Below are 15,827 nucleotides of genomic sequence, written 5' to 3' on the forward strand. Positions count from 1 at the left end.
GCGACAAATAATATTTTTGAACAAAAAAATCTGTATAATTATTCTTTATTTAAATATCGAATTTTCATAAAATTTATATTTAATATCTATAAAAAAATTATTTTTTGTTTCAATAACAACTTCGTAACTATTCATTTTTTAGACTTAACTATACAAATATTAAAAATATTATTTTTTAACTAGGTACATAATAATTGTGATTTTGATAAATTTTTTCAACATTTGAATTACATATAATTGTAAAAAAATTCATTCATATTATGTATGTTTAAATATACCAATAAAAAACAACTTATTTAAGATTTTTTACTATATTTTCAAGTTTTTGTCAAGTTTATATATTTTTAGCAACATATTATAAATAGTTCCAAAAAAGTCGAGGTTTTTAATGTAATACTGTGTGCAGAATAATGTTATTCCAATTGTTATAAAAAGTATTGGAAAACTTTGTGATTTTAATATCTCCGTATTCACTTTTTTATTAGAAGATATATTGAGTTAGAGATTGAGTAATTTTCACTGTTACATAAGGTGATGACAGACATTAAAAAACACAAATCATCGTAAAATGAATACATTCATCGCTCTACTCTGAATATAAAATGTTCTGGAATAATTTAACAATGCATATATATAAAAAAATTAATATTTTCTTATAAAAATTATCTTGTTGTACTGTATGAAATAAAACTCATCATTAGATCATAAATTGTATTGAAAATATATTGCCATAATGTGCTTTTAGTTTTGAATTTAGTAGCCTGTGGAAATACGATGTATGATATACATATATACATTGTACTCATTTTCCTCTGTAGTTTATGTAATAATTCATCTGTTGTATTAACGATTTTTCTTTTACTCGTGAAAAACTTTACAATAGAAAAATAATAAGAACACACTTCGTTATATTGTATATTTGTCCTAAAAACTATTATTATTGCTATTTCTTTTTTTTTTTTTTGTTTTATGTTTATATTATATCCCATAGTTGATATTTATACTAATGCATTTATGCAATAGTTTTTTACATTATTTGTGTGTTCAATCAATAATATAATTTATAAGTTTTAAACATATCTCCAGCCGTACTTCTTACAGAAATATTATATCAATACTATCAAATTATAGTGGTTTGGATTTATTAAGAGCATCGCATATGTTGTGTATTTAGCATGAACACATTCGATATTGAATGGATTGTACAAAAAAGGTAAAAATAAAAAAAAACACATGTGTAGTCGTCCCATATCAATATGTTTTATATCCTCTCAAAACAAATGATAAAGCTCGCAATGAAATATTCACTTAGCATAACACTTTTGTAACGCATAATTCGAGTGCGCAGGGACAAAGCCAATTGTTTATACCCGCAAGTACTCACGCCCTCTTCAACTAACCTTAGAAATGTAATAAAACTGTAAGAAATAATCAATAAACATTTTAGAAAATACATAATATTAAATTCGCTCCAGAGTAGATGCATACATGTATATATGTATATATACATTTATAAATAACGTACCTCTAAATGTATTGTTATGATGTACATACGAGAGTATATTTTATCCGTACAATTCTTGAGCTAGGAGAAGTACTTTATTGTTATCGGTTCGTTTGTCGTACACCTAGAGCATACAGAGTTGTTTTCATGAAAGTGACAACGATTCCTATGGGTACATTTAGACCGACAAATATTATGGAACTATACGTTTGCTACGAGATCGATTAAATGTTTAATAATTATTATTATTAGTAGTATGATAATTGATTTTGTCTTTTGATGTATAATATTCGTAGTAAAAGCATATACAATACTGTGCGTCTATAAAAACTACGATAATAAGATACATTTCTTTACTATATTATTATAATAATATTAGATCCTTAACCTACTCAGTAATAATAATAATTTGAGGAAATTCCGTTTGTGAAATTATATTTTAGTTTTTTGTCTGCATTGTATTACATTTTGCAAAAAAAATTATTGTTATTGCAAATAATTACTCTTACTCAATATAATTACCTATGTATATTAGTTATAAAGTATACACGTATATATTAACCTTAACCTATAGACATTTCAAAGATATGCTAAACAGCTAGTGATCATTTTTTACTCGCTCACTTCAACAGACAAGACATTATTCTCAAGACTTTCGAACGACATCATGTCATAAAATTTAAAATTGGGTGTTGTGACGTTTTTTGTATATAACACAATAATTACGTATGCGGATAAAGTACTTGGTTTAGGCGAGACCTTGGAGAGTTTCAGGTCAACAGCCTCTTTCTCTCTCTTTCTTTTTAAATTTGACTGTATATCTCTCCTTTTCCGCCACCAACACTTCTCTCTTCCTCTATGGCTTCCCTTATAATTCTCTCTACTTTTTCTTTCACGGTTTCCTTTTTTTTACTCGGTATACTATCGTCGTTTTATATTCCTTCTGCTACTGTTATGATACTGCAGGGTTCAGCCGAATAGAAATCGATGTTATTTGCTACGTTTTGCCAGAACTTATGCAATTGAACACAGCCCGCTCCTATATTTGTCATCTTATAATGTGTTATTTTTGAAATATATAACATTAAGTAAAAGCATTTTAACGGATTTAATTTAAATGTTTGTGTTTAATAACCATTATTAAACCAAAATCTATGGTATACTTTTACAAAGTTTAAATGTTACTATGATTCGTTACAAATAATATATCAAAAATATTATATAGTGTACTACTATATAATTTATAGTAAAACATTAAACCCCTAATGTTATACTTAACTTTTAAATAATAATTTCAGTTAAATCCTCGTAAATCATATAATACATTATATTATGATTTAATTTAAATTTGTTGGTATTTTCAGATTATTAAGTGTACAAACCCTGCTCAAACTGTCTTGTTTAAGGGATGTATCCAAAATAGAGCGCCACAGGTGCCATTTTCCGGATGGACGAGAGGTAAATATTATAATATCCTATAATAACAATGCAAAAAGGAAAATTAAAGAAATATAACTTATGCATTGATTAAACACTATTTTCATAATTAATGACAGATAACTAGTTTGTATTTGGGTCGTAAACTATATATTTTACTACACAATTAAAACATTGTCAGTTAAGTATTGATTTAATCACTTTGTATTATAATTTTAGAGGGTTAACGTGCTTGAGCCCTCTCCAGCAGTCCGGAGGGGGCAGGCCGACGAGGGTATAAGAGGTGCACTCGACCATGTCCATTGCTGACACCGATTCTTCATTCTCCAGTGAAGAAAAAAGCCTATTCCGTCCGTTCACCCGCGAATCACTGAGGGCCATCGAACAGCGTATAGCTGAAGATCATGCTAAACAGAAAGAACTTGAGGAAAAAAGAGCTGAAGGGGAGGTGAGTTTGGTTGAACTCTGGCCAAATCGGCCGGAGTCCATCCCACGTTCTCGTCGTTAAATTTTAACCCTACTACCATATTTTTGGAAGCATAATTTATAGCCGAACACTTTTTGACGTCCAAAATAAAACTACAATTAGCTTTAAATGTGATTTAAATGTGGAATTTAAGACGGAACTAGTGTTTATCTGTGCCAAGTTCTGGAAACGATCTAATATTAATGTTGTTTGTTTTATTATTTGACAACAGCCCTTGCCATGGAAGAGAAATAAAAATAAAGACGTAAGCAAGTAGAAAAAAAAAATAGAGGAAATATATTTATAATTAGGCCACAAACTAGGGTAGAATTCATACATTATTCATATCTTATGATACATAATATGTACATATTATATACATTATACATATTATTATTATATTATTACCATGTACATAATACGTACCAATTTATTCGCTACCTACTTAATATTTTTAGCAAATGTACAAAAGCATGTTATCACACGAATTCTTAGTATCACATACCATATAATGTCAAAGTAATAATTATACATAGCATCATGAGTCATGACCATGAGCTTAACAAACAAAAATTTTTTTATAAAAGATTTATACATTTAAATATATTGATACATGCCTATATTATACTGTAATGTACATTTAGTTAGGTCTGTAATATAATATTAAAGTAGTTATTGTAATTTATTAAGGTGCGCATATATATATATATATATATATATACATAGTTATAGTAGTTTCTAGAATAGTTTTCGCTAGACTAAACGCAAGTTAGCACTTTCGAAATAAAAGGAATGAGCTGTATTATTATATAGTAACATTACACTAAAACGCCGTAATAATTATCATTAATTCAGCTGATTAATTAAACTTGATTAATAAAATGATCAAGGAATAACCATAAATGCGTTCTGGTTGGACCATATTAAATGTTTATTATCGGAATACCTAATCATCTGACTAAGAAAAGTATCAAAACATTTAAAAGCAAATAGTAACTACCTATAAACTTAATAATAGATACCTACTAATTTAATTTACTTTTTAAGGTCTTTGAACAAATGTCGAAATTCCCTGCCATTTCAAAACCATATTACAGTCATAATCAATTGAATTGCATAAAATATATATACATTATGTTTTATTCGTACACATATTTATAGGTTTTATTTTCGTTTGCTAAATAATATCGACTAACACATTTTAACGATAATCATAAAATTATAGGTATTTAATTTATTTTCTCTGTAAATAAACATTATAATAAACATTGAACAGAGTTACATACTTTGATAACAAATATAACTCACATGAAATGAATGCATGATTGATTCTATCTCCATACTCATATTACTGTTGCAATTAAATTCATCTTTAAAGAGTTTTTATAGCTAACTAATACATAAGAAAAACTAATAACAACATAAGTTTACTGTACAATGTACACGAATAATATGACTTTTGTTTAAATTATTTTCATTAACTTTCATAATACAACTTAATGTAAAGATTTATGCAGATAATTTGACGGTTAAACAGACTTCTTGATGTTTTGTTTTTTGTATGAAAACAAAACATTTTGTTACTTATCATTCGTTCTAGGAAAAATGTTGGTTTTTTTTTTTAATTTTCTGTATTACAAAATAATGCTAACCTTTCCGAAAAATTTTACAACGAATAAAAAACACGTTTAATTAATAGTTACATTAAATCGATTGACTAATTCACGATGGAAAAATGTTCACGACCTTTAATAACTTAAATGCGTGGACTACGATTGTGGTCTGTGCCGTAATAATAGAAACGCATTGTATTGTATGCCGATCCGGTGTACTATGGTGTACCAGGTGATGACGTGACAATTTGCGTTCACATTGTGGTCGAACACAATGTAGTGCAACTTAACATGATAAAACTTTGTCGTATCGAATCGGTAAAATCATTTGAAATATATGCCACCAACACGATGCACGTAATTATAACGTCAAAATGCATTGTGAATTGCGATCGTTGGACTGTCCATATTCACATACACGCGCGTGCTTAGAAAATATAATTAATACCATACCTACCACCAAGTTATTTACATCGTTTTTAAATGTTAAACGTTACAAAATATTCTATAAAAAAAACCCCGTGTACCTATGAACTATGCCAATACACAAGCGATTGTCGTTTTGATAGAGACGTTTGCGTAGATAATACTATTAAACAATTGTTGACATAATATAATAAACTATAGAGTAATTATCGATTATAATAATCGTGCAAAATTATACTTAACAGAGAAACACATTAAAATTATATTTAAAAAAAATGTACACTTAATTAGGTGGATAATACATCGTCCAAGAAACATTATACGTTAAAACACATCATAGTCTATATCAATGGTTGTTGTAGTTAACAAATATTATAATATTACGCATATTAAGGCAAGAGAGTAGGTGGCGTCTAGAATTTTGACGTCGTCAAGTGTATAAAGTATACAGAATAATTATAATTATTTTTAGGTGGTTGCAAAAATTAAATTCGGTGGCATGGGACCACCCAGACGAACCCTAAACACCCCATCCCCAGTTTTTTAGCCTTTGATCTGTAACATAAGTGTCCACAATACTTATCATTAAATATTATAATATAACACGCTAAAACAACAAATAGTATATAATAGCTGCTTCATCGTCGTATAATTTGTAATCTTATAGTATGATTTTGTTTTCATCATAAATAGTATCATACTATATTATAATATCGATATAGTCGTGTATGCGAACATCGTTTGATCGAGTTTCACTGACGAAACTCGCCGATGATTTCGCGTAAACTCGGTTAGTCGTACAACTCTATTGTTAACAGGTTCGGTATGAGGACGAGGACGAAGATGAAGGTCCCCAGCCGGACGCGACTCTGGAACAAGGAGCTCCACTGCCGGTCCGTTTGGTCGGCACGTTCCCACCGGAATTAGCGTCCGTACCGCTCGAGGATATCGACCCTTACTATCACAATCAAAAAGTAAGCACGGCCCGGGTTTACGCCACCATGGTCTTCACCGCTGCGGAAGTCCATTCGCGGTCTCGGGCAGCGGTGGTGACGACAGTGGCAGAGCGGACGCTCGTCCTTACATAATATACATATATATGATGTCATGAACATTTAATAATACTATTATGGTGTTGCCTATGACATGGCAAAAACAACCGTCCATCATTTTGTTGTTTTTGTTTTCGCAGACTTTTGTAGTAATTAGCAAAGGAAAAGATATCTTCAGGTTCAGCGCCACCGATGGCCTCTGGGCTCTCGATCCCTTCAACCCTATCCGCCGGGTGGCTATTTACATATTAGTCCACCCGATATTTTCTGTAACAATCATCACTACTATACTTACAAACTGTGTGTTCATGATAATGCCCCCAACTCCGACTATTGAAGCGTCTGAGTAAGTCGATCAATAATAATAAAACATTTTTTTTTTTTTGTAAATTTTACTGTCTATTTGTTAAAATTTTGTTTTTGTTTTTATTTTATTTGTATTATTACTGTTATTGTTATTGTCATTATTATTATTATTATTGTTATTATTACTATTATTGTTATTGTTATTATATCCTATAATAATATCTATAACGTTCACACATTATATTATGTTCCAATTTATATTCTTATTCAACCTTAGGTTTATATTATATTTTATTAGAACTTACCAAAATTTATATAACTAATGATTATTATTATTATTATTATTATTATTATTATTATTATTATACGTTAGTGAGTCTTAGCTTATACATACTAGATCGCTAGCGAACTTGGTAAATTGTTGAGGATAGTGTTATTATGTGTATGTAGAGTTAGGATGATTATTGATTTTTATAATTTATGTTTCATATTGTAATCTAATCGTTTCCAGAGTAATATTTACCGGCATCTACACATTCGAATCGGCTGTGAAAGTAATGGCCCGAGGTTTCATATTAGAACACTTCACCTATCTTAGAGATGCATGGAATTGGCTAGACTTCATTGTTATTGCATTAGCGTGAGTAGTAGAAGTAGATTTGTAGATACCTACCGTTATTAGGGCGATATAACCACAATTGAAGACATAATGTATTTTGTTTTGATGGTGGAAGAGGGAAAGGGTTAAGGTTAGCAGGGTGCTATAAAATCAAATTTGGGTTTATTCACTTTCAAAAAAAAAAAAATAATAATAATAAAATTATCGTAAATGGGAAATTACTTTTTTGTTTTATTTTACGTACCTACCTATGTTATTGATGTTAATAGACGTATTTATCGGTACATTATTATTGTTTTTGTATCGAATTTCAAAATATATATATATTTTGTTTATAGTTTAGTGTAATCGTTTTTACTCGGAATTTAGACCTATAGCTGATACTATTTAGAATCGGGTTTTAAATTAAACATAGCCATATTAAAATATATATGTTTATATATATATTATATTTACATACATATAGTATATATTATTATTTAACTAGTATACTTAGTGTATAGCCCTTTGTTTTAGAAGGTAGGTTTAAATATTTTGTGGACTATCGGTATCCAAATATTAACTAGTACATTATAATAACTTAATTATAGCATGTGTAGTTAAATATTGTAATTTTCAGTTACGTTACTATGGGTATAGAACTTGGAAATTTAGCGGTTCTTCGAACATTTCGAGTACTGCGAGCGCTCAAAACTGTAGCCATTGTGCCTGGTAAATATAAAACGATATAATTATATGCTATACTAATATGTTTTTTGGCCTTATATTGATATTGTTAACATTGGTTTTTATTAAGAGATAAATATGTAAAATTTGGATGATTTATTTTTTTTAGGATTAAAGACTATCGTTGGAGCTGTGATAGAATCCGTGAAAAACCTCAGGGATGTCATAATATTAACAATATTTTCACTATCTGTGTTCGCATTACTGGGATTACAAATTTATATGGGCGTGTTAACACAAAAATGTATAAAATATTTTCCTACTGACGGCTCAGCCGGAAATTTAACCAATGAAAATTGGTTTGCGTTCATGTCGAATTCATGTATGTAAACATATTTTCGTTATTTATATAAGTACAATGTAATAACTATAACTGTATTCGTGTAATACAGCGAATTGGCAACCTGGTGAAGAAGAACCAGATGAGTATCCATTATGCGGGAATGGTACAGGCGCTGGGTGAGTATACGTTATAATAGATATGTATGTTTTGATTACAATTATAATTTATTTATTTTTTGTTTTAGTCAATGCAAGGAAGGTTATATGTGTATCCAAGGCTTTGGAATAAATCCTAATTATGGATACACAAGTTTTGATACATTTGCATGGGCTTTACTATCGGCTTTTAGATTAATGACTCAAGACAACTGGGAAGCATTATACCAACAGGTACTTGATGTTGGCAGACTATATATATTTGTTCATATATGACTCGTATTATAATTTAAAAGTTAAAATTAATATTTGTTTATACTATACATTTTATGTAAATATTTATGATTATTATTATGATTATATCATACTTGGTTTGTTTTGTCTAAAAAGTTGTATAATGTTCATATCTAGGTGTTAAGAGCAGCCGGGCCATGGCATATGTTCTTCTTCATTGTGATTATATTTCTCGGTTCGTTTTATCTTGTCAATTTGATATTAGCCATCGTAGCAATGTCATACGACGAGTTGCAGAAAAAAGCTGAAGAAGAAGAGGCAGCCGAAGAAGAAGCGATCAGGGTGAGTTGTTCACGATCGAACTGAACGCCCTAACGTGTAATAATTAACGAGTTTTGTATAACGTGCAGGAAGCGGAACAAGCGGCTAAAGACAGGGAGGTCCGGAGGCAAGCTCACGAGGAAAGAGTGGCGGAACGTGCGGAGAGAGCGCGGCACGTCACCCAACATCCGAAATCGCCTTCGGACTTTTCGTGCCAAAGCTACGACAATATGTTTGCCGATGGCCAAGACCGAGGGATTGGCAACGATCATCATAGAGAGAAAATGAGTCTGCGGTCGGTGTCGATCACGAGCCACGACAAACATTCGGACACCGGGAGTGTGGACAGGCAGAGTGGCAAAACAAGAAAAGTACGCCTCGTGCACGACTCAGGGTCGTGTTGGGAAAAAACTCAATTACGAAATTTAAATCACTATTACTTACAAGTATTTTTTCTTAAATGTCTAAATGTCCAACGTTATTTAATTTAACAAAAATAATATAAGTACAGGTAGGTATAGTCTTATAAATTATAAGTCATAATCCTTTAGTAACGACACGAGAAATAAATGTTAAATATTAATAATATATACAACCGACATATTATTTGTTGAAATCCATTATTTTTAAATAATATGTACATCTAATCTTCATAAACTCTGTTCATCTTTTAACAATAGAGTTTTTTCCCAGCACTACAGTTATGTACGGTCGCAATTTTTTTCCGGAACATCTGTCACGTTTCGTTTTGATTCCAGGCAAGTCTCAGCCTGCCGGGATCGCCGTTCAACATCCGACGGGCGTCGCGGGGCAGTCACCAACTGTCACACCGGAACGGTAGACCAAGGTTCACCGGAGCGGATACCAAGCCGTTGGTCTTAAACACGTTACTCGACGCGGAGGTAAGTGCGAAAGATAGTCTCAAACTCTAGCACGTCGTCTCGAACCTGCGTTGTCTGAACACACACACAAAACGAATTAGGCCCCATGATACACCTGCGCGGACAAAGTCCCCTTACACTTATTGTCACAAATATATTACAAGAATAATGTTTTTATTCTCCTAATCGTGTTACTCGATTTTATACAGATTATAAATTGTAAATGATTGGGGCAATCGCCGATCGATTATTTCATTAAACATTATTTTTAGATTTATAAACTAGCGGTTAGGTAATTAAGTCGGATGGTCGTAAACCGTCTCCTTTGATCGGTAATATCTAAATAATTGACAACTATCGATGTCGTTAAAGTTGAATTAGTGGTAATTGCGTATTAGTGTGTAAGGAACAATATGGAAATTTGTAAGCTTCCCCCCCTCCCCCGAACAAAAATTCTAAACACGTGCTTGAAACTTTCAGGAACATTTACCGTATGCTGACGACTCAAACGCAGTGACGCCCATGAGCGAGGAGAATGGAGCCATCATCGTACCCGTGTCATACGCGAACTTCGGTTCGAGGCACAGCAGTTACACGTCACACACGTCCCGAATTACGTATACGTCGCATGCGGATCTGTTCAAACCACCCATGACCAAAGAGAGGCAGCTGAGGTCGAGGTCAGCCAGAAACTATTTCAATCCATCTGATCAAAGATACCACCGAGACGTAAGGCATCCAGACAGTAGTAATAGTGATACGCAGACATACGTATCCATGTCCCATACCCACTATTATTTAGATACTAACTGATCGCACTGGGATTTCAGGATGATTACGATTCGAGTTCCATGTCCAAATCGAAACAAAAAGTGGACGAGTGCGGTTATAACGATTCACAAAAACACACGGTTGTCGACATGAGAGGTAAACCGATTGCGTCCAAATATCTATGTGCTGTATATTATTATTATTATTATTATTACGTGGATATTAAATTATTCATCTAATGACGACCACACAAAGCCGTTAAATCGTTAGATAATGTGTCATAACCTGTTGTGTTATAGTCTATTATCAAACCGTAAATATTATGTTTTAAATGTTTATTTGTGGTTTATCTTTTTTTTTAAACTATATACATATTTGATTAATGCTTCTACGACTTATAAATTATATATTTAAAGTTAAGCTCTCTTTTCGTTCATTCCTAGACCCACCGCTGTACGGAGATGATAGCGGTGCAATAATCAAAATAATATGCTTAAATTATATGCAATATTGTTTTAGACGTGATGGTGTTGAACGATATCATCGAACAGGCAGCCGGACGTCAGAGTAGGGGTAGTGAAAAAGCAGGTATGTGCTTAACTAATAAATTCGTATCTATACATACTTCTTGTTGTTTTTGTTGTCGTTGTTGAATGTGTGTAATAATAATAATAATGTAATTACTTGTGTCTTATGTTTATGTCCTACGCGTCATATTTGTGATAACGTAATACATCTCTCAAGACAATAAAAAAAAAAAAAAAAAAACGCTGTATAAACAATACATTGCTATCACCCTGTATAGATTTGCATGTTAAATGTGCTCATATAGTCTCATACACCATAATATCTGTGTTGACACGATTAATTGTCTTTCATTAGACGTAGTACACTTCATTCTGTATTGGTTCTTCTTGTTTTAGGAATGGACATGTTACTTTAATAAAATATAAACATTCCTACAATATATTAAATACTTACAACAGTATTTACTATGATAGGATAGATAGGTTATATGTATACTGCATCTAAGATACAATATAATTTTTTTTTCTTTTTTTAGTAAGTAAAATTTCTAAAATCATTAGAATTTAGCTTAGTTATTTATACTTACTTATATTATACAAGTGATTATGTATAATATTTTAAATATTTTAATATCTTTGTCAAAAATCTAGATAGTGAAACCAATTACCAATACGTAAATTGCCTACAAATAACCAATATATTTACGTTCAATAATATTAATTTTTTTTCTACATAATAAGTACTTTACACTTCAAAGTTCCAATGTTTTTAAACCTGTTTTAAAATCTGCAATAAAATAACATGCAACAAATGAAAAACTTATTTTTTATTAAACATTCATATTTTTGCTTAATTCAAAAGTAGTTTCATTTAAATCAAGTAATTTGGCACAGTAAAAATATTTAGTTTAAGATACCTAATACCGTTAAAAAATATTTAAAATACAAGTTACAGGAAAAAAACATAATATCTAAGATACATATCATGGATACAATTAGATACCTAAAATGATACAGCGCCTAACCGTCCCTGAACATCTATGTATCCTTTTCGTGCCCAAAATAGGAAAAAAAACACGAACATGTGTGCAGTACAATATAATCATTATTATTATTATTATTATTATTATTATTATTAGACAAAATGTGTTTCTACTATTTATTACTCTTAATATAACTATAATTGCTAATCAGTACTTTTGTCTATGCATGACAGTATAATATGGCGTTTAATTCTTCTCCTTCTCGAAATGAAACATAAAGATCCAAGAGTCTGCGACCATAATAATATTTATGTGAATGTGAAATTATTATTGTTAGTTTATATCGTGAACGATAAATATAATAACCGCCATATTTTTAATATTTAACGTATTATTACGTTCGATTTGTTTTAATTATCAAGGAGTATTATATGGTGTGGATTGGTATTTTTTTTTAAATATAAATATCATTTTGGTAGTACTTATAGTTTGTACATTTTAATTTTATTTGGGTACATCTAGCTTACTAATTTAGCTATTTATCAAGCTTCGTAATATATTTGATTTTACTTATTTTATGTATTATAATATATTATTAATCACATTTGATATGTAGATTGCAAATAACAATAGTTATCACTAGAAAAATTGAATTGTTGTTAAAAGTACTTAGATATTTGTATTGTAGTTAGAAACAATTATATATACAATTAGGATAAATAACATAAGCAACGTATAAATTATTATATTTTTACAAATGATTTTAAAAGCCAAGTTCAGCTATCTAAAACTTTTACTTTTAATATATTTAATATCAATACGAAGCAGTAAATCACTGAACATTTTCAAATGTTTAATGATTAAATCCACATTTACCTTTTTATTTTATGACGTAATAAAACGTATACAAAATAATTATATACTATACCCATATATGTATTCGTGAATTTGAATATAGGTCATAAAATCTTCAATATATATTAAGCATGATGAATACTATGAATTAATTTTCATAATATAATTGTTCATACATATATATCGTAATTTATTATGGGTAATTTAAGTTAGTGTTTTAAAATTAATAAATAAATTCATATTAATTTGTTTATCATACACTCAAAATTTAAATCAGAGCACAAACATATTTACAGATAATTACATTATGAATAACTTAATTTTAATTTCTTACAATTGTAACCTAAATGCTTAATAAAATACTTTGCACTTAAACAAATTGAAAGAATCAATAGTTTTTTCTTCTTTTTTTTATATACTTATACTACATTTTAAAACTTTTGTAAAATATATATTATAGCTCCTCTAAAGATAATTTTATTAAAAATACTATTTATAAATATAAGATACTACATGAGTTTATGTCATTTTACTAATAGAAATACGAACCGACAATCCAAGGACAAAATGTAACCTTTATTTCATAATTCCATTATAAAATACTAAATAATTTTATTATTAAATATATAGTTATATTTTAATATACACCATTATGCAACCAAACATGTTTACTTCCTAAGTAAATATAAATTCGCTTGGAGGTTATAATATTATATATGTTTAATATTGCACTAATGTCAATTTATTAACATTTTATTAGCTTATATTTTTTAAATTACAATAATAATCTTGTAGATTAAATAAGTTTATCAAGCGGACTTAATTCAATATTAATTAAATACTTTTTTTTTATACTTTACACGTATTTTTGACCAATATTTATCACTAGAAGGAAAATTAATTTTTCAAATTGTATTTAATGTTATTTTAATAATTCGCTTGTATATAAACGATTTTAAGAATAAAATTTGTCTCACATTTTTAGAATACCTTTTAAGAATAAGAAAAGTTTTGATATACAAAAAAACTGCTACATTGATTTCATAATATCTTATTCTGACAATGGGTCTTCTAAATTTAAAGTATTTTATAAGCGTAACCATAGGCGTGACTACGGTGAAGCAGAGGCTGCATGTGCCTCCTCTGCCATTTTCTAAAAGCGCTGCCACGTGATCGACAGTCACGAAAAAATTTGCATATTTTTCAATAACTATTAGGTAATATAATATGTTCTACATTTTCACTATCTGTTTTGGTATTAAAAATTTTAATATAAATTGGGTGGTACTACTGATTAAGTAATACATTCGACATTTTTTTCACTGACAATTATTACACGAAAGCCTTATGTAAAAAAAAAATACATATTTATAATAAAATTATTGTTACTAATTCACCTTCCAGCTTGAGGATAAATAATTCTCTCTCACATCTTCTGCCCATACTGATTTTAAAAATTAAGACAGTGAACATTTTAATGGCAGTGGACATTAAATGCTGCCTCTGCGAAAAAAGCCTAGTCATATTGTCTATGAACGTAAAATAGATGCATTTTTATTATAATTATAATATTATAAAAATTACAATAGAATTTTTTTGAATTTATATCACCTTTTCTGATTATTTATTATTTTATATTCTTAAATGAAAAATTATGTATAAATTATTATGTTATAAAGCCTTTAGATTAGAGTTCAAAGAAAACACAATCATAGTTGTTTTCGGAGGTTTTCAAATAAAATTTGAATTTGGTTACTTTTATAATTTTAAAAGATAGTGTGGATTTAATACATTTTTTTTTTTTACAGACTCTTGAATAAAATATGTAAATATGAAAATGGTAAAATAAATTATTATACTTTGAATTATGATGGATTAATATTTTATAAACATTTAAAACAAAAAAGTGCTGAGATAGTAAATGTATGTTATATTAATAGTAATACGGGGGGTACTCTCGTGGGTGCATGGGGTACAGTGTCCACGGTGTACGTGTTTCCAACAGATGAAGATGCGGTAGATGGAGAAGATGAAGAGGAAGAAGACGAGGAACCCACTTTTCGTGAAAAGTTCCAAGTATGGTTATTGAAATTCATCGACACATTCTGTGTGTGGGACTGTGGATGGCCGTGGCTCAAGTTTCAACAAGGACTCGCGTTCATAGTGTTCGACCCATTCGTCGAACTCTACATCACCCTGTGTATTGTAGTGAACACGTTATTCATGGCGCTCGATCATCATGAAATGGATCCGAAATTGGATTTCATCCTCAATAAGGCTAACGTTGTAAGTATGACAACATGGCATTAATAATACAATACCTACCTATGGTTGAAAATTAACATTAAACGGCCGAAAAATATATTGTATTTACTTAATTTTATATTGAATTTTCTACTATTACCGAATGCGCTTACAGTTTTTTAGCGCGACATTCGGCGTCGAAGCAGCACTGAAACTGATGGCTATGAGTCCTAAATATTACTTCCAAATGGGCTGGAACATTTTCGACTTCATCATCGTAATTCTTTCCGTAGTAGAACTGCTCTCCGCGGGTTACCAAGGATTATCCGTATTACGTTCATTTCGTTTGGTGAGTATTTGTTAACTCCTAATGGTCACTATGCGGTAAAATAAAGTCGCATTTAACTAATTATTTGAAATATTT

General features: G+C 29.9%; 1 protein-coding gene across 4 annotated transcripts in view; it reads left to right on the top strand.

Moving 5' to 3' along the window:
* The window catches only part of LOC113549486 (sodium channel protein para-like), a 62,363-nt gene that overhangs the window by 43,541 nt on the left and 2,995 nt on the right, over positions 1–15,827 (top strand). The window contains exons 2-19 of one of the 4 annotated variants that reach the window (XM_026950807.1): positions 2,869–2,962; positions 3,161–3,389; positions 3,640–3,672; positions 6,265–6,420; positions 6,639–6,844; positions 7,316–7,444; positions 8,043–8,134; positions 8,259–8,471; positions 8,542–8,608; positions 8,677–8,821; positions 8,999–9,163; positions 9,232–9,513; positions 9,901–10,044; positions 10,504–10,752; positions 10,854–10,950; positions 11,314–11,382; positions 15,138–15,445; positions 15,579–15,752. In XM_026950807.1, the coding sequence (XP_026806608.1) occupies positions 3,237–3,389; positions 3,640–3,672; positions 6,265–6,420; positions 6,639–6,844; positions 7,316–7,444; positions 8,043–8,134; positions 8,259–8,471; positions 8,542–8,608; positions 8,677–8,821; positions 8,999–9,163; positions 9,232–9,513; positions 9,901–10,044; positions 10,504–10,752; positions 10,854–10,950; positions 11,314–11,382; positions 15,138–15,445; positions 15,579–15,752 (2,682 nt within the window). In that variant the 5' untranslated portion in view covers positions 2,869–2,962; positions 3,161–3,236. Of the gene's footprint in view, positions 1–2,868; positions 2,963–3,160; positions 3,390–3,639; positions 3,673–6,264; positions 6,421–6,638; positions 6,845–7,315; positions 7,445–8,042; positions 8,135–8,258; positions 8,472–8,541; positions 8,609–8,676; positions 8,822–8,998; positions 9,164–9,231; positions 9,514–9,900; positions 10,045–10,503; positions 10,753–10,853; positions 10,951–11,313; positions 11,383–15,137; positions 15,446–15,578; positions 15,753–15,827 lie in introns of those variants that run through there. The other 3 variants (XM_026950809.1, XM_026950810.1, XM_026950811.1) reach the window with 3 other exon arrangements.

Source organism: Rhopalosiphum maidis, chromosome 1 (genome assembly GCF_003676215.2).
Source record: "Rhopalosiphum maidis isolate BTI-1 chromosome 1, ASM367621v3, whole genome shotgun sequence".
NCBI classification, from domain to species: domain Eukaryota; kingdom Metazoa; phylum Arthropoda; class Insecta; order Hemiptera; family Aphididae; genus Rhopalosiphum; species Rhopalosiphum maidis.